The sequence below is a fragment of the Lithobates pipiens genome, unplaced genomic scaffold (assembly GCF_037356315.1).
Source record: "Lithobates pipiens isolate NorthernLeopardFrog02 unplaced genomic scaffold, aLitPip1_a1.2 Scaffold_18, whole genome shotgun sequence".
Classification (NCBI taxonomy): Eukaryota; Metazoa; Chordata; class Amphibia; order Anura; family Ranidae; genus Lithobates; species Lithobates pipiens.
Genome location: NW_027507758.1, coordinates 247,930,360 through 247,950,367, shown reverse-complemented (window position 1 = coordinate 247,950,367; position 20,008 = coordinate 247,930,360). Strand labels below are relative to the sequence as shown.

Genomic DNA, 20,008 nt, shown 5'->3' with positions numbered 1-20,008 from the left:
CTCTGTGCACCTGGGGAGAAGAGTGTTAAAGAAACCTATGCTTGCATGCGATTCTCTTCATAAGGTAAGGGGCCACTGCCCACTAAAAGTGTGGTCACAGCGGGATAGAACACTGGGAAGCTGACACCTTATTTGAATTTGCACAAGAAAGCACTTGCACTTAAAGGAGACTGTCACATTATTTAGGAATTGAACTTTTAGTATTTATATTTTGAGTTAGAAATTATCCTAAATAAGTATGGACATTTAACTCACGGAGTTTGGAGTGATTTGACAGACGCATGTTCCAGCTGCCTCCGAAGTGCGTCTACCATTGTGCATTTACCATTTATCACTGCACTTTATTAATATATTACTTTGAGGTTGTAATTTTGATGTGTAGATCCTCAGATATTTATTGCTTTTATTTACTTTTTACGTTTTTCATTTTTCATTCTCTTTTATCACCTCTGTAGAGTGTTTACTTATTTGCACTTTTCTTAACAAGCACTTAGCACTTTATGATTAATTTATATACTTTTGATTTACACTCAACTCGCAGAGTTTGGAGTGATTTGGTTGACACATGTTCTAGCTGCCTCTGCAGTGCGTTTACTTTTCTCTTTGCACTTTATTAATATATCATTGTTGAGGTTATAATTTTGATGCACAAATTTTCGGATGGTTATTATTATTCACGTTGATTTTATACATTTTTATTCTGATCACCTCTGTAGTGTGTTTTATTTATCTGCTCTGTTTTAAGCAAGCACTCAGCACTATATGATGAATTTATTTATTTGATTTGCAATATATTGAATGAATTTATATGGTACTTTTAGCACATTGATGTTTATGTATTTACTTTTGATATATGGTCACCATTGATTAACCTTTAGAATCAGTATATTGATCTATTATCTTTAGAGAGATTCTTTTCACATAGATGGGTAGAGGAGAGAACAAGATAGATTTCCTAGATCTCTATTTAATGTAAGAGCAGCGCAACACCAATATACTTTCTAGCTTTATATTAAGTGGAAACGGTGTGATCCATTTTCGGTGGGCGCAGCAGCATTTTTATCACGTTTATTACTAGTGGTAGCGCAGGAATAATCCTTACCATTGCGCATGTGATGTGTCCCAGAAGGCTGGGGGGGGGGGGGGGGCGAAGTTCCAGTCAGATTGCTGTGGCAATCCGGGCGGAAGTGGGAGAGCTGTCAAAATCAGTTATCGACCCCCCCCCCCCCCCAAAAGTGCCAAATGGAGAGGGGAGGAGGTGGAAGAGCAGCCTTTTAGGCCTTTTAGGTGAAAACTGTATTCATATACAGTACTGTTATTACAGCTATCGCATGAGGGTTAACAGGATGCAAACATTTCCCTATAGTGGTCCTTTAAATAATACCAGTTTAGTTTATTTCAAGTATTTATTCTTGTTTGACATTTAACAATTTCTTTTCTTTATTTGTAGCTTGAAGAGCTGAATTCATCTATGTATCCTTTAACACTTTTGTTGTCAGAGCTGTTTTTGTTTTTTGTTTTGTTTTGTTTTTTAGCACACAAAAATCCTTGTAGGCCTGAGGATTACTTAAAGTGGTTGTAAACCAGGGGTGCCCAACCAGCGGCCCCGGGGCCACATATGGCCCGTGGAGCCCTCTGATGTGGCCCACGACCTCCTGCTCTGAGATAGAATAGCAAGAATATGTTATTAAAGGTCAGTTTATTACTAAAATCACAGTGTATATATGGGCATATCTCTTCTGCAGTGGTTACTGGGCTGCTTTCAAACTGATCCGCAGGTACAGCGCATTGCACCTTTGGGTTATCAGCACTGAGTCATAGACTTCTGTTATTACCTGTGAGTTTGGTGAGCTTTCTGAAAATGCACCAAACCTTCAGAATATAATAGAAGTCTATTGCAAACTGCAGGAAAGCCAAAAGGTACACTGTGTTGCACACGTGGTGCGGGTAAACCGCAACGCATCAGTGTGAAAGCAGCTTTGGACCCCTTTCACGCGGTCAGTCCGACCAATTGGACCCTCCATTCACCTCTAAGTAGTGGAAGACATAAACGACTTGTGTTCTACCTCCAATACGATCTGTCAAAAAGTATCGTGGGCTGCATCTGTGTCCTCTCTGCAAATGCAGAGCGGACACGGATATGCCATCCACCCGCTCCGCTCATTCTGGCCCACGACTGGTTACCAAGACGCTTAAGTGGCCCTCGCTCTTCAAAAGGTTGGGCAACCCTGTTGTAAACCCTTTACAACCACTTTAAACTACAGGAAAGCCTAGAATTAGGCTTACATGTAGCTGCACTGGATATGTCCTACACCTGCACGGTTTGGGAGATATCTCTGTATTTGCATGTGCCGTTGCTTCAGTTGTACTGTGCCGTTCCAGGCATCTTACCGGAAGTAACCTTCGGGATAGATGACGCCAGCCAGATGGGGAGACGAGGACCGCTGCAGGTTTTTTTTTTTTTTTTTTTTACAACCACTTTAAATACCCCAAAATATTATATTTTGTCTGAATACAGAGACCCCAGAGGGTAAAATGTCAGCAGTTCCATTTTTGTCCGACAATATTAGGCAAAATCATTTATCAATGGCAACATTTCAGTACAAAAGTACACAGAATGTAATTTTAGGACACGTTTATGTAATTTATTTTATTAGGATTTGGTAAAATATAAAACATGAAGCTGCACTGAGAAAATGGATACCTGACATGTAAAGTCTTAAAATTGTGTGCACCTTTAGCAACAAACTTTGGTATCCTAAAATTTCTATAGGGAACTGTTTAAAAGCCCCTACAGGTCACAAGTTTAGAGTTAACCATGAATAATCACTCTAGAATTATTGCTGCTGGCGATATGTAACATGTAGAGCAATCAATGTTTTCGCACAGAGACCCCCTGACACCCTAACAGGTGTTTATATTCATATGTGGGATTAAGGGGTTCAGAATTTTAAAAAACATTTGTGATTTCTTACCTGTTCTCCATTGGAGACAGTTACGTAGATGATGGTCCATTAGCTTCTTCTCTGCCCAAAGTGGCTAGGGAAATGACCGCTGAATTCAAAAGTGATGTAATACAATATTTGTTGCTTCCTTCCTAGATGGGGGAGATCAGCAACTGGATGTTATCTGGTCTCCCTCAGCCCTACCTGGCAGCACCTCTCATGCCTGTCCTGGGTCCGCAAGGTGAGACAGCAGAGCTCGGAAAACATAGCGGAAGGACTAATGTATTAAGTTTACATGGAAGCGATTGGGTGACTGTACCTGACAGTTGGCTAATCAGATTTACATGAATGCTACAGCAGCTGGTAGTGTGTGTAAACTCCCTCTCTGATGCTGATATATGCCATAGGCCGGTGGCAGCTAAAGGGGTTTATAATGTTTCTTATGGAGTTTATGAACTTTTAGAGGTCCTTAGAAGATGCAGGTGTGTGTGTGTGTCTTAGTGTCTTAAAAGGAACTTCATTATTTTAAATGACAAATGCATCCTTAGAAATGTTTAGTAATGGCAGTCTAGAAACAGATGCTTATAGGTAATTACAAGCTTTTTGTTCTTTGCATACTTTATTTTTCTTTTCATCCCTATTCTTCTCACACTGACCATTTTCAATAAGGGCAGACAAATCAATCTTTCTTTTTTATACATCATGGGTCACAGAGTCAGGCTAATGTTCATTACCTGCTGGGCTATACTTCATCATCGGGTGAATGGACACTGGTAGAGAAAAGGTCTTCAGACAGGAAGTGATCCCCCTATATAACCCCTCCCATACAGGAAGTACTTTCGTTTTTTTACCAGTGACTGCAAGGTGGATGGCGTGGTTTGTTTGAGGTCTCTGAGCTCCAAGTCTCTTGTCCCACAATTGGTTCCAAAATGAATCAAGGGATTGACCAATCGGATCCATTTTACACAGGCTTTTATGCTTGGATAAATGGTACCCGAGCCGCGCAAAGAAGACTCAAGATCTTCCAAGGTTTTTCCTGTAATGTGGCCTCCGTGCGCTGGACCCTGCAGAGTGGAAATCCTGGACACTAAGTTTCCTGTAGGGTGCTGTACAGATCCAAGGGAGTGGACCCTAAACATGAAAAGGGTACCCTGTCCTTGAAGGTCCAAGTGATAGCAACCCGCCATGAAGGGTGAAGATTGGGCTTTTCCTTTCTAAGTTGCCCTGCCCCTGGATGGGCAAGTGAAACCCCTTTATTTTAATATGGTGGGTTGTCCCAGTGATTGTTACAATCAGTCAAGCTAGCTAAAAGCTGAACGCCTGTGTGTGGTGACCATACGGCAGAGTTTTGGGCTAGGTGTGGGGGTTTGCAAAGTGTACCTTTTTTGCTTGTCTGGCTGTTTTTTACTTGTTTATGGCGCACGACGATGCGCCATATCACCTTGGTTCACCATGGCCCACATGCGTTCGCAAGAGTGCCGCTGGGCTCAGCAGTTTGTTTAGGGGCCATGGCGCACGCGGCTTCGCCGCACATGCACCGGGACCGCATGCATGCACAAGCACGCACAGAACGCTCCGGCGCACACCCAGCTTATTTTAAGCTGTGTAGGCCAAGCATGTGGTGCTTCCAGAAGGCAGCCGTGGGACATAGAGCAGGCTCTGAACAGACAGACACTTGCAGTGGTTCATTTTTCCTTACCCGGGTCACGTGAGTCACCAGGTGTTTCTTGGCAGGCTAAAGGTGCTTAGCATGATTGTTGCATAAGGGCTTGGGGAGCCCTATTATACGGTCTCCCTTCTGAGGTGTTTTAATGCTACACCCAAGTACTCTTTGTTTGTGGTTAGTAAATGTCTTCCAAAAAGAGGAGTTGGACTAACACCACAGGGAAGGGCACACCTATGTCGTCAGTAGTTCCTGATGAACCTAGTCGTATACCTAGTGTTGTATCCCCTGAAGGACCAGAGGCTTCTGGGCAGTCTGAGCCACTGCGCCTATCTGGTATCGTGCCTACAGTCAACGCTGCTGCTTCACCCGTTATCACTGAGGATGAACTGTCCTCAGCCCTAGCTGGGTTAGAGCACAGGATTGCTAGCATGATTGCCTCCATCCCGTAGGGTAGCAGGATGCGTGAGAGATCCCCCTCTCCAGAGTCTCCTAGTCTGGAGCAGAAATGGGTTGAGGATGGGGAGGAACTTAAAGCTCAGGGTTCAGTGGAGTGCCCGGCAGATGAGTCTGTTTCTAAGCAATCTGGACAAGAAGATATCCAGTTGATGTCTGCCTCTGTCGCAGAGGCTTTTGATCCTGTCTCTGACTGAAATGGTTCTGCCTTTAAGTTGCCTCTTGCAGAGGTGACTGAGCCCCCCTGGTCCACTTTGGGATCTCTGAGGCCTCTTCGGTCACATAGACTTTCCCTCTACACCCCCTGTTGAAACAGGCGGTGTACGCTGATTGGGAACATCCTGACAGGATTTTTGTTCCTCCTGAAAGGTTTTCCCTTTTTATATCCCATGGATGAAAGTTGAAAAGTTTGTTAAAAAAAGGAGCATGCCAGCCGTTGATGCAGCAGTCTCGTCCTTAACCACTTCCCACCCGGCCAATGCACATATACGGCCGGGTGGGAGCCGCCTACTCCTGATAGGACGTTCAGGAACGTCATTCAGGAGTAGCGGGATCGCGCGCGCCCGCGCAGCCCCGATGCGCCCGTGTCACCCGGACACGGCGCATCTCAGATCGGCAGGAGGGCTCTGTGATTGGCCCTCCTGATCACATGACGGCCGTGTCCAATCACGGCCGTCATGTGATGTAAACAAACAGCCGGTTGCTAGGCAATCGGCTCCTCCTCTCCTCACACAGAAGTGTGAAGCTGTGGAGAGGAGAGCAGATCGCTGCAGCCGGCTGCTGATCAGTGAGTATGAGCTGCTTTTTACAGCTTTTTACTCACTGATCACCAGTCTAGTGTACACAGTAAACACACCACACAGTAAACACATCACACAGTATAAACACAATGTCCCCAAAACATACATGTCCCCAAATAATAACACATGTCCCTAATAATAAAAACATGTCCCCCACATATGTCCCACTAAAATCACATGTCCCAATGATTATCTGCACACATATGTACGTGATCACCTGCACACATATGTACATGATCATTTGCGTACATATGTCCGTGATCACACAAACCAATTATTATACACTTAACGGATTTTTTTTTACCAAAAACATGTAGCAGAATACATTTTGGCTTAAATTTATGACAAAATTTGATTTTATTGGATTTTTATTGAAGTAGAAAAAAGAAAATATTGTTTTTTTTTTCCAAATTTCCGCTTTTTTGCGCTTATATCGCAAAAAAAAAAAAACGGAGTCGTGAATAAATACCACCAAAATAAAGCTCTATTTGTGCGAACAAAATGATAAAAATTTCATTTGGGTACAGTGTAGCATGACTGCGCAATTGTCACTGAAAGCGCTAGAGCGCTGAAAGCTGAAAATTGGGCTGGGAAGGAAGGGGGCGAAAGTGCCCTGTATTGAAGTGGTTAAACAAGAACCTAACTTGTCTGATATATAAAGCACAGGGCTTGAAAGACCCTGTTGACAAGAAATTGGAGTTATTATTAAAGACTTCCTTTTCTTTGGCCAGTTCAGATATTCAGCCAGCTGTTGAAGCAATTGGTATTTGCCAGTCCATAAAGGATCAGGTCAAACGGCCTGATAGGCCTAACCAGGAGGATGATCTGCCTGAAAGACAGATATTCTTCAAGCGCTGTGTTTTGCTGTTGATGCTTTAAACAATTCAATACACCTGGTTTCTTGTCTGGCTCTCTTGTCTGTACATATACGCAGACTTTTAGGGCTTCCTTGTAAAAAGTTATTGACAGGTTTCCCGTTTTTCATGGAGATCATTTATTTGGTGATCACTTGGACAATATATCCAAAAGATTTGTGGTGGAAAGAGTTCTTTACTTCTTGTGACGAAAAGCACCAGACGTCACTTGTTTAAAAACCCAGGGACTGCTTCCTCAAATGTCTCTACATCAGGGTGGTTTTGCTGCCAACAGGGCGCTAGGGTCAGGGGCAAGCCACAAGGCCAGGGCCAGAAAAGTCCCTTGGCCCAAAATTCTTCTAAACCTAGCACCAAGCCCTCCTTTTGAGGGGATGCCATACTCCATAGGGTGGGGGGAAGGCTGCTGCACGTTGCAGACATTTGGAAAACAACAATTCGGGACGAGTGGGTCACCTCAAATTTATATCTCACGGTTACAAGCTGGAGTTGCGGGGGGTTCCCCCTCCAGAGGTTTTTAAGATCCAGCGTTCCCTCGGATCCTCCAAAAAGAAACTTATTGCTTTAGGCACTACATCATCTAGTGCATCAAGGAGTGATTGTAGAGGTTCCTGTATTCAAAAGGGGCCCAGGGTTTTACGCAAACCTGTTTACGGTTCCGAAACCAAACGGGGACACAAGACCCATTTTGGACCTGCATTTACACGTACCTATCTTTCAGCCTTATCAGAGGTTCCTACGTTTTGCAGTAGAGAAACGTCATTTTCAGTTTGTGGCTCTACCGTTCGGGCTTGCTACAGCTCTCCGGGTTTTCACAAAGGTCCTAGCACCTTTTTGTCTTTTAAAGGCCCAAGGCATTCTGGTGCTTGGGTATCTGGACGACCTCCTGTTCAGAGATCACTCAGTACAGGCTCTAGAATAGAGCATAATATACCGTATTTCTCGGCGTATAACACGCGCCAGGCGTATAACACGCACCCCAAGTTTAGGAGGGAATTTTCAGGAAAAAAACTTTTAGGAGGGAAGTTTAAGGGGAAAAAAAAACTTACATTTATATGCCCATCAGTGTCATCTGCAGCCTTGTCCACCATTGCAGTCTTATGCAGCCTTGTCCACCATTGCAGCCTTATGCAGCCTTGTCCACCATTGCAGCCTTATGCAGCCTTGTCCACCATTGCAGCCTTATGCAGCCTTGTCCACCATTGCAGCCTTATGCAGCCTTGTCCACCATTGCAGCCTTATGCAGCCTTGTCCACCATTGCAGCCTTATGCAGCCTTGTCCACCATTGCAGCCTTATGCAGCCTTGTCCACCATTGCAGCCTTATGCAGCCTTGTCCACCATTGCAGCCTTATGCAGCCTTGTCCACCATTGCAGCCTTATGCAGCCTTGTCCACCATTGCAGCCTTATGCAGCCTTGTCCACCATTGCAGCCTTATGCAGCCTTGTCCACCATTGCAGCCTTATGCAGCCTTGTCCACCATTGCAGCCTTATGCAGCCTTGTCCACCATTGCAGCCTTATGCAGCCTTGTCCACCATTGCAGCCTTATGCAGCCTTGTCCACCATTGCAGCCTTATGCAGCCTTGTCCACCATTGCAGCCTTATGCAGCCTTGTCCACCATTGCAGCCTTATGCAGCCTTGTCCACCATTGCAGCCTTATGCAGCCTTGTCCACCATTGCAGCCTTATGCAGCCTTGTCCACCATTGCAGCCTTATGCAGCCTTGTCCACCATTGCAGCCTTATGCAGCCTTGTCCACCATTGCAGCCTTATGCAGCCTTGTCCACCATTGCAGCCTTATGCAGCCTTGTCCACCATTGCAGCCTTGTCCACCATTGCAGCCTTATGCAGCCTTGTCCACCATTGCAGCCTTATGCAGCCTTGTCCACCATTGCAGCCGGAAGAAGAGGCGGTGACAGAAGACCGGGCCACCGCTAGTAAGAGAGCTATAGGAAGAAAGCGGAGGCCCGGCAAGAAGAACCGAAGAGGGGACAAGACCCCGGAAGACGGAAGAAGACCCCCGGACGGCGATGAAGAAAGCCGGGCTCCTCCGCTACTATTCACATAGGGTGGGGGGCTGGTATCTGGGGGCTCCCGGATTCCGATAAGCCCCCCGCCCGCAGACCCCGACAACAAACGGCAAGGGTTGTCGGAAAGAGGCCCTTGTCCTCATCAAGATGGGGACAAGGTGCTTTGGGGTGGGGCGCCACTCAGGAGGGTGGGGGGGCGCTCGCTCGTCCCCACCCCCTTTCTTGACCGGCCGGGTTGCTTGCTCGGATAAGGGTCTTGTATAGACCTGGGGGGGGGACCCCATGCTGTTTTTTCGGCGTAGGGCTTCCCCTTTAAGTCCATACCAGGTGACAGGGCCAGCGACGTGTCAATCTCGCCGCCGAAGGCGGCGACATTGACTTCCTTTGCTAGTCCCGGCTACCTGGAGCCGCGTTGAAAATGAACGGACTTTTCTCCATGTGCGGGAAAGTCCGTTCATTTCAAAAGTCCGGCGGACTAGCGCACAGACGGCCGGTTTGTCCGCCGGAAAGTCAAAACTACTTTCTAAGTCCGCCGGACTTTTGGGAAAAAAAAAGTCCGCTGGAGCCCACACACGGGAGGATTGTCCAGTGGACTCTGGTCTGCCGGATAGTCTGATCGTGTGTACGCGGCATTAGAATAAATGAAACTCCTATTGCAGTGGATGCCAAAGATTGTGACGTTTTGAATTATTTTACAGTTTTAAAAAGTTGCTGCAGTTTGAATTTCACAGAAAACTTTGAAAAAAATAAAAGTAAACTGTACAGCAAGTGTGTGTGTGTGTGTGTGTGTGTGTGTGTGTGTGTGTGTGTGTGTGTGTGTGTGTGTGTGTGTGTGTGTGTGTGTTTTTTCTTTTGTTTTTGTTAAGGTTTTCTTTAACAGAATGGCTCACAGACAAAAGCTTCACTTAGCAGATGTTCAGGATATCCCCAAAACAACAGCTAACTGAAGAAACACCCATATCTCCTGTTGTGTTTTTTCTTCTAAATTATATATATTTTTTCTTTGTCTGCTAACAGTATTCTAAACAATTTGTAAACTTGACATTCTTTTATTATGTGATATGTTTACTTCTTCTATACCTCATACTTTCACATTTGTGAATGAAATGAATGTTTTTTTTTTTTGATGCTTCCATTCCCAGGCTGAAGAATTATGTGAGGTGTGTGCAGTAACCTGAGACTGTTTCTGTAATCCATTTGTAGCCAAGGTGTCAATAAGGGTGTCTGGTGGCATAAGAGACTGTTTGCCAGATGCAGTTGTTCTGGGTGGGCTAAGGAGACGATTGTTTTGTTGTAAGCATTCCTTTGCCCTAATTCCTCAAGGTGCACTATCACTTAAGTTGTGATAAATAGTTCTCAAAGTGGTAATAAACCCCAAAATGAAAAAAAAAATATTTATTGCAGCTTACCAATCCTTAGATGTGGCTGCATTTGTTTTTGTTTTTTGGATTGTTTTCCTTTATTTCCACCTAGTGATTGGGCCAGTAACATACTTTCTGTCTTAGAGTTTGTCTACGCTACTGGAGGAGCAATGGAAACTCCTTTGGACAGCAGCATTGTCAATCTGGGGAGAGGATAGTGTTAGATGCACTAGCAGGTTTAGATGGACTTCCTGGAATTCCTACAAACAATTTTTTTTTTTTAAACAGATACAGCAACATTTTTCCCCTTAGGATAAAGGTTTTACGTTAATAAAAATATAAGTAAAAGCTGGCCATTGTAATCACCCCTGTCGGTGTTGATTGGTTTGTCTCAACCCTCTGACACTTTTGTGGGACAGCTTGGCCTTCTAATGGAAGCTGAAAAATAACTGATTTATTCTTAGGATTAACAGGTGAAAAATACAGCCACTACATCTAAGAATTGTTAAGCTGCAATATAATTTTTGTCTTTTGTGTAAAAACACTTAAAGGTATACTGAAATTACATACAGTAAAATTGGTCGAGAGGCTGCTTTAGCATGCCTTAAGTGCACTTTATGGTGTCTTAAATGCTTTATGTATGTAGCATGATGAATTAGGACTCTTAACTCATTTAGGGGGAAGGTCGGTCTGCCAGCTTGGTTTGTCCTGCTGAGGTAAACTGGCAGAGTGCTCCCCTACCTCCTCCATCAGCACAAACTTGCACATCAGCTATAGTGAATGCGCATTAATTATTTGTAAGCAAATAGGTTCTGCGGCCAGCCTGTGCCATCTGGTATCTGTAGCTACCTTTTTAAGCCGGGTACACAATTTTTATTTTTTATGCAACCCGCTGGTTGGAGCCGCTGTACTAATCATGCAAGTTTACTTCAGTGATCTCCCCTCGCTGACCTGTTGTGTTTTATTGTGAGAACACGCCGACCAGTGCTTTCTCCCATTGGCTGAGAGCACGGAGCGGGAGTCAGTCGGCTGCTGGTTTTCCAGGTGAATGGCCAGCTTCTATTGGATAGACCAAAATACATACGGGCCGAATGTTGGCCAGGTTTATTTATTTTATTTTTATTTTTTGAACCGGCCGTTGTCTCCTGACATTCGGCCTGCGTGTATGGGGCTTTAGGTTTGCAAGCCCTGGTGAAGGTGTGGGGGGCATGGCATATCATAATCGCATCAATCCTCATTCATTGAAGTGTCTAAAAAAAATAAAATAAATAAAAAAAAAAAGGTTAATTCATGTTAATGGGATTCCTTTCTCCCTCTGATAGCGTGCTGAGAGTAAATAACTTTCCTTTTAAGGCACTGAAATGATCAATCACACTTGGCATAACTATGTAATAGCAATATAGCTTTTTGCTGGCAGAAAGGTTAGTCTGGTTAAAAACATGACTGCTTTTATTACTGCTTCTATAGAAGTGGGGTTAAGCAAATGTTTTTTTAAAATAAGAACTCTTGATTAACAAGAATGTAGAACATTGTTTTAAAATGTGAAGCTGTTAAAATCATATAACCTGATTTCTTAAGCCGTCCATAGATGGAGCAATTTTCTTTCTTGCAGGAACAGGTTGCAGGAAAAAAATTGCTAGATTTCCCCCATGAACACGGTCAACAATGCAGGGGAAGTCGTCCCGGCCGGGAGATCGCAAACGATTTATTGCTAGCGGCTATAGCTGCTGTCAATAATTGCATGAAAAATCTGACAGGCTTCTTGCACCCAAGTTGATCAGTCGGTCAACTTGGGTACAATCAGCCTGCCCATACATGGTTCGATTCGAACAGACTATGGCTGACTTTAGACTTGTATCTACTAAGAAAATCATGTTTTAGTTTTGAATATAGTGGGGAAAGGGATAAAGCTTTTTAGCTTCTAATACGTTTTTACCTCTGTGCTGAGTGTTGATGAGATTTTCTTACTCTTCCTGTACTGGTGATAGCATTTTTCCAGAGCAGGAAGTAAGAGAAAACCTCAGCAATGTCTGAGAATCCCACCCCTCTCTACACTCCCTTTCTTAAAAAGGATTGTGGGAAGGCTTGAACCCCTGTATAGTGTAGTTTTTGTTTCCCTGTTGCAGATTTTTTCCTCACTTTCTGTCTGGTGACAACATTGCGACTGGAAAGTGAATATAAATCTCCCAAACGGGGCCTCAAATATGTAACAGACTAAAGTTTATCACTCTATCTAAAGCTGAAAGAATCCACTGGTGTTACTTTTTTTTTTTTTTTTTTTTTTTTATTGAATCTTGGAAGCAGATTTATTTATTTATTTTTTTTCCCCGTTTTCACTTATGACATACCAAACAGTTTATTTTTTGTCTTTAAAGCGGTGTTGTAGTCACATTTTCAACAACATCCTAAGCCAATCTCTCTCTGCCATAGATGTGCAATTGACTCTGAAAAAAATCAGATTGCCGTAATTACCTTTTTAATTGCGGTTCTAAAAGTAACTTCCAGGCTCTCCTCCCGTGGGAGTAGGCGTGGTTATCGCCTTTCCCCGACTCCGCAAAGTCCCCTGGGAGCTTTCGCACATTCTTCCCATGAATCAGTGGAGAACGTCGTCCTGCCGAAATCTCGTGAGATATCACTGAGCTTGCTCGGGATCAAGCGGTGAATGCTGGGAACACAGCATTCACCGCATCCCGGAACTAAGTGCTTGTGAGCTTCAAATGCCCACAAGCAAAATGGAAACGACCGGGAGGAATTTTTAAAAGTTAAACTCGCGGACGAAATCGGCAAGCCAGGGAAAAAAAGCCAGCAACAAGCGAGTGCTAGACTAATAGTATAATCAGATATCAATGACTCAAAAAAAAAAATGATAGGTCAGCAGAATCCCGCTTTCAATTCTTCCCTGTCTGGCATTCTAGGTATGAGGGCACCCGTGCAGGCTTTGCTCCCAAGCTGCCTTGTCTGCGTCTATTGACAGAGCAGGTGGCTCTGACTCGCTAAGCACAGCATTTGATTGGCAGCAGTGGAAGCCAATGGCTCCCGCTGCTATCAATCTACCCAGGAAGGAGAGAGCCGCTGCTTTTGTGCACATCGCTGGATCAGATCGAGCTCAGGTAAGAATAAGTGGGGGGGGGGGGGAAGAGATCCTGCAGAACCAAAGATTTTTCACCTTATTAAGGGGAAAAAAACGTAAGGTTCTTAAGTTGGATTTATTATGGCAGTTTTAGTAGATGGTGTTTAATGGAGTTCTTTAGCCTGACAGAGCAGTAATAATGCTTGAAAGATGAGACAACTTGGGTCTGCCATTCCTCTGAAAAATAAAATGCATAAACTTGTCTAAAATGCTCAGTATTTGTTGTGCAAATATCTACTGTATTTCTCGTTATAACATGTGAATACTGTCAGTGATAAAAACTTGATGCTTATATTGTTTAAATGATGCTTATACTGCTTGATCCACTTGAGTTATGCCATTATATGTTTACTCCTCCTTTACTATTTTAATGAGAGATTATATATAATTTTTGTTTTTGACAATCAAATATCTGCTGCATTTCCTCTGTAATTTTTGTTCATTATTTGTATGAATGAGCTGTTTGTTTTATACAAAGAGCAAGATACTCGTTGTATATAACTTGTACATGCAAGCTGAAATTATATTTTTATGTGATTGCTTCAAACTCCTTTATGGAGAGAGCTGATTTCTGTGGCAATATTTAAATACATATCGGTGGTTGCATGATTAAATGACTCACATTTGTGTTCACAACCAAATAAACGCCTATTGCATATTTTACCTTTTTTCAGTATACATTCTTTAGTGTGTAAGCATCAGTTTGTCCTAGGATACAAAATCATCAGTCTACACAAACTAAAAAAATGCTAGGAGGAAGAGATTTTTTGGTAGCAGGGACTTTGCATGTCTATAGCAGTTTTTATTTTTTATTTTTTTTTATTTCATGACTCGGTTCTGTTTTTAAACAAACCTAAAGCCAAAAGTCACCCATTAAATACACAATTTCAAAATGTAGGGTTTTCACCAGGAAATAACACTGGACATTAAAGGAGAAGTTCACCTTAAGTAAACTTTTACACCCATATTCAGGGTGTAACCTATACAGGGGGGGAAAAAAATATTTGATTCCCTGCAAATTTTGTAGGTTTGCCCACTTACAAAGAAATCGAGGGTCTATAGTTTTTATCATAGGTGTATTTTAAATGATAGAGACAGAATATCAACCAAAAATAACACATAAAACAAATGCTATAAATCAAGTTGCAATTGAGTGAGTAAAATAAGTATTTGATCCCCAAGCAAAATATGACTTGGTACTTGGTGGAGAAACCCTTTTTGGTAAGCACAGAGGTAAGATGTTTTGTGTAGTTGATCAGGTTTGCCCACATCTCAGGAGGGATTTTGGTCCACTTTTTTCTTTACAGATCTTCTCTAAATCCTTAAAGTGATTGTAAAGTCTTGCTTTTTTTTTCCCTATAAAAATAACAAACATGTTATACTTACCTGCTCTGTTGCAGTGGATTTGAACAGAGCAGCCCGGATCCTCCTATTTTCAGGTCCCTCTTCTGTGATCCTGACCCCCTCCCTCCTGTTCAGTGCCCCCACAGCATGCACCTGAGCCTAGTCACAGCTCCCTGTGTCCATTCAGACACAGAGCCCCAACCCGGCCCTGCCCCCTCTCTTCCCTGATTGCTTAGCTGCCTTTGACAGCAATGGCAGCCAATGGCGCTGCTGCTGTGCCTCAGCCAAACAGGAGGGAGAATCTCGAATGGCTGAGACACTCGTGTACATCAGTGGACAAAGGGGGACCTCGGGTAAGTGTTAGGGGGTGCTGGTCAGCTGCTGCACACAGAAGGTTTTTTATCTTAATGCATAGAATGCTTTATTCATATGCTTGCATCTGACACTGGGGTTGCAGAATAGTAAAAAACTGATTGCGGTGTTTTGAAAAACAGCACAGAAAGCTCTAACTTCACACAGTCCTTATGCTAGGAACAAGCAACAGTGACGGGGCTCTCTAACAAAGGGGACTGCAGGCAACCTTACAACAATTATGTATTTTCTGAGTCCTCCCTCTCCGTAGCGTTACAGTGAGGAGCAGCCATCTTGCCTACTACTGGGCATGCAACCATTCAGCTGCCAGGATAAGGGTCTGGCCCCAGGATACCTGTGAGTTCAGCTACCTCTACGCTGACCTCTACAGGACACACGACCGGCAATATCTGAGACTGTCACCCATCACTGACTAGGTAACAGGCCACACTCATCGGCAGCATGGCAGAATGCAGACCCTCACTAGACCCTGCACAGGAGAGTGATAACTCTGACACTGAGACCACTACACAACTGCGAGCAAAGCAAGAAGGTGCAGGGCCTAAACGAACAATCACTCAGACAAAAGGCTCACGAAAATTATGAAGCTAACATTGCCGTGCACTGCGCCAAGTTAGAAAGGGCATGGGAAGACGCAAAACTTAAAATGCCACAGGTGTTAGCAGTCAAGAAGAACAGCTTATGCAAGCCATAACTCAGAATAAGTCATACCATGGACGTTGCATAGCACTGTCACATACGTACGTCACCTATCTGACTAGAATGAACACAAACGACAGCCTACAAGATTTTGACCTTCAAAAAGCAGTTGATCTGGAGCGAGAAGGCATTGTGGAGACCGCCATCATGAAAGTGCAGAAAAGAGAAAGGAGCTTCTCCTGGAGACGGTGTCACTGCGCTCTAGCACATCCAGACACTCCTCAAGGTCAGGCAAATCGGTGCATTCTAATGCATCCAGTGCAAGCACAAATGCTATCAAGGCCGAGCCACTGCGGAGTATGCACGTGCTAGGGCCAAATATGGCCAGAAAGAGGTAGCCATAAGAGCTGAGAGCGTGCATAGAAGAGGAGGAGCAGACGGCTGCCGCCACTGCGCATAATAAGACTGAATTAGAAGCCCTAACCAAGGAAGAGGCCACAGCAGCCGCCATAGCCCATTCTGAAGTCTTGGAAGCAGCTGTTCAACTGGACGGCTAGCAAAAGTTCAACCTGACCCTGCCAGAGGGTCCAGGCAGTCATACAACAGATTATGCGAGGAGCCTTTTTCCGTTTCGACCGGTTGTACTATCTCGGTACAGTGAGGGAAACATATCTGGCACCAAAGACTTGCTAGACCCCAGAGAAGACGCTGTTCCTCCAAGGGTATTAGGTGTCTGGGATATCAGCAGAAATACTCCCACACGCCAGTGTTCTCATGGATGCACCACCATAGGCTCGCCATGCAATTGCGCTAACCCAGAGATACAGCTATACACACTGGTCAGCAATTGTTAAACGCTTGCATCAAAGAGGAGGCGATCACGAGACCCTTCCAGGGAACCATGGCAGAACAAGACCAGCACACCAATATATCAGGCCTGACCGACATGGGGAAGTATATGATTCAGTGTGACATGGTTCAGACGGGACTCACCAACTTCGCCTATCCTGAAAATGACAGGATATGGAAGCTCACATTCAGGGATGCTTTTAAGAGTCCGGTTTCTCCGCCAGGGAAGAACTCCCTGCTGACCAGATGGCTGGGGAAAGAATCAGTGGAACATGCTAATAGGCTCAGGGTAGCCAATGTGAACCACCCCCAAGTAGGTCTGGTCTTAGTATGGGAAAGGCTAGAGGAGTACTATGGAAGTGGTTAGACGCACTCTTCAAGAGGGTCAACAATTTTCCCAGAATTACTGCCGAAGTCTATACGAAGTTACGAGAACTCAGGGATTTGCTGCAAGAACAGATCAATCCCTAACAAGCTTCAACTTCCTTGACTCCACTCAGCTACCCTACAACCTCCAAAAACCAATGGGAGAATAACGTCACCTGCCCTCCTTCTCTCTTTTCTTTGATCTTCATTCGCAAAGCAGCCTGCACAAAGAACGATTCCAGCTTCATTGTGGGTGCAAAAACCACACTCGGTACAAGCAGCCTGAAATATGAAAGTCCAACGGGAAGACATGGCACCGCTAGAAAATCCCTCGGTTCTCAGGACGGATGTGTTCCCCACAGCCCACTCAAGCCCCGACCAATCTGCTGCTGGAGTCCAGAAGTAGAGAGACATAAACAAATGTCCTATTGATAAAAAATCACATCCACTTAAGTGCATCAGGTTCAGAGTGAAATCCATAGAAGAGCGCAAAAACGTACTCCGAGAATTGGAAGCTTGCTTTAAATGCTTTGCTTCTACAGGCCATCTATCCAGGCAATGTAAAGAAACCATAAAATGCACAGAGTGTAACTGTGATAGGCATGTGACAGCTCTACACGCAGAGACATTTAAGCCTAAAACTATCAAGACCCTTAACCCTATAATAATGCAGGACGGTGAGGAAGAAGCGATTTTAAGACGCCTCCTCCATCTGTAGTGTCTAAATGTAGAGATTGGAGCGAAGGTAGCTCTTGTTCGAAGATCTGCCTTGTGGCAGTGCACCCAGAGGGACAACTGGAAAGAACTGTAAGAATGTATGCTATCATCGATCAGAGCAATTGATCGTTGGTTAGATCAGAATTCTTTAACCTATTCAACATACAAGATAACACCTCCCCTTACAAGCGTGGGACAAATGGAGACAACAGAGAGTAAACGGCTACATCATATGTTCCATGGACGGTAAGGTAAAGATGGCACTCCCCACACTTATGGAGTGTAATCGCATGGTGGAGGATAGGAGCGAAATCCCGACACTATACATGGCATGCCACCATCCTCATCTCAAGGTGATAGCTTAACGCATCCCATTAATAGACGAAGGCGTCCAGATCTTGCTGCTACTCTGTAAGGACATCATGAGAGCTCAAAAAATCCCAGAACAACGGGATGGGGGAACATGAGGCCCCATGCGCCCAGAGGCGTGATCTAAGATGCATGATAGTATGCAAAGTATGTATTGATATAGAGAAAAAGTTGGTGCTTGCATCAGCCTCATTGACGATCCACCTGACTATTGTATATCTAAAAATAAAGGGGGGCTATTGAGAAAAACAATTACGAATAAATGACTATAAAAAGTCCATAGTATGGCACTTCAAGGCAGCCTAGTGGAGATAAGCAGCAAACTCTTAGGGCTGGAGGGAAGAAGCACAAAGGTGCCACTCTAAGTGCGGTATGTTAATCGATTTTAATGAGCAAATGTAGCATATGTACTCGCAAGAGTAGATTAAAAGCTGGCATGTAAGTTGTGGGAGAAGAACCATCCGGGAGGGAGTCCTTCCGTGGCTGAACACTGGTGTAGTGGAGTGGGTTGCGCCAGGTGTTGCCGACGTTTCCTGGACTTCAAGCACACAGGAAGCCGGGGGATGACGTCACCACTTTCAGTTAGGACGGTGGGACCAATAGTATGTATTGTGGATTGTGGGACCAATAAGCCTGAAGAATGAGCATATGCTCCATAAACGCGACACATATTGGTCCGCCATCCTAACCGGAAGTGACAGAGAGAGACTATAACAACTACTAGTTTAGCTCTACTCGCCCAAGAAGTGCTAACCACATTTATGGCTTCAGTGTCAGCCATTGTCCGCGCAAGGCCTTTGATTTCAGGATCAACAGATCAGAATCGCCAAGCATTCTGACCCCAGCAAAGCTCCTTACACAGAAGATAGGAGACATTCCCACTCCAGTCGGAGACTTCAATTCAAAAAACCTCTATAAACGCCAATAGATACAGGTGCAGTGCCTCGCTAGCATCTTTTGGGGCAGTTTGGAGGTGTGAATATCTTATGACACTTCAGAAATGTCACAAATGGCAAGCCGTCAAACAGAACATTCAAGAGGGTGATGTCGTACTGTTAAGAGACAAGCGGGTACCACAAAATGAGTGTCCTATAGGTCTCGTTGTTAAATCTATCCCTAGGGCAGATAGGAAGGTCCGCAAGGTTGAAGTAAAAATTCTCAGATAAGGGACTGAAAATCTTTACAAGGCCCATTACAGAAACCATCCTTTTAATGGCCAAAGTGGACTATAACAAAGGACTGAACACGCATTCTGGGAATCTTCAAAGACATTGTGGCGCACTCAACCATCCTGAACAGTGCACCCCCCTCAATGTGGCAAAGTCAGTCTGTACCTTTACCAGAGAAACGGCACCGAAGCATCGTATTTCCACCTCCATTCTTGACTGTAGGGAAGGTGTTCTTAGGGTCATAGTCACCATTGTCCTTCCTCCAAACACGGCGAGTCTCCATCCTCAAGAAGGCACATGTACAGTCATGCCAATGAACATTTAAATGATTCATAGAAGGATTGGGAGAAAGTGCTGTGGTCAGGTAAGATCAAAATTGAGCTCTTTTGGCATTAACTCGACTTGCTGTGTTTGGAGGGAGAAAAATGCTCACTATGACCCTAAGAACACCACCTCTACAGTCTAGCACGGAGTTGGAAACATGATGTTTTGGGGTTGTTTCTCCGCTAAAGGTACAGAATGACTTTGTCGCATTGAGGAACCAATAGATGGGGCTATGTATTATAAATTCTTGGATAAGAACCTTCTTCCCTCAGCCATATCACTGAAGATGTTTCTTCCAGCATGACAATGACCCAAAATATAGACAAGGCAACAAAGAAGTGGCTCAAGAAGAAGCACATTAAGGGTCATGGAGTGGCCTAGTCAGTCCCCAGATCTTTAATCCTATAGAAAATTTATGGAGGGAGCTGAAATTTCGAGTTGCCAAGCGACAGCCAAGAAATCTTAAGGATTTAGAGAAGATCTGTAAAGAAGAGTGGACCAATATCACTGCTGACGTGTGCAAAACTGGTCACCAACTGCAAGAAATTTCTTACCTCTGTGCTTGACAAGGGTTTCTCCACCAAATACTAAGTCGAGTTTT

General features: G+C 44.2%; 1 protein-coding gene across 1 annotated transcript in view; it reads left to right on the top strand.

The window, feature by feature from the left end:
- CCDC28A (coiled-coil domain containing 28A) overlaps positions 1 to 13,921 on the top strand; it is a 31,676-nt gene extending 17,755 nt beyond the window's left edge. The window contains exons 5-6 of the mRNA XM_077486754.1: positions 1,451 to 1,473; positions 9,660 to 13,921. Of these exons, the coding sequence (XP_077342880.1) occupies positions 1,451 to 1,473; positions 9,660 to 9,714 (78 nt within the window). The 3' untranslated portion in view covers positions 9,715 to 13,921. The remainder of the gene's footprint in view (positions 1 to 1,450; positions 1,474 to 9,659) is intronic.
- Positions 13,922 to 20,008: the final 6,087 nt, after the last annotated feature.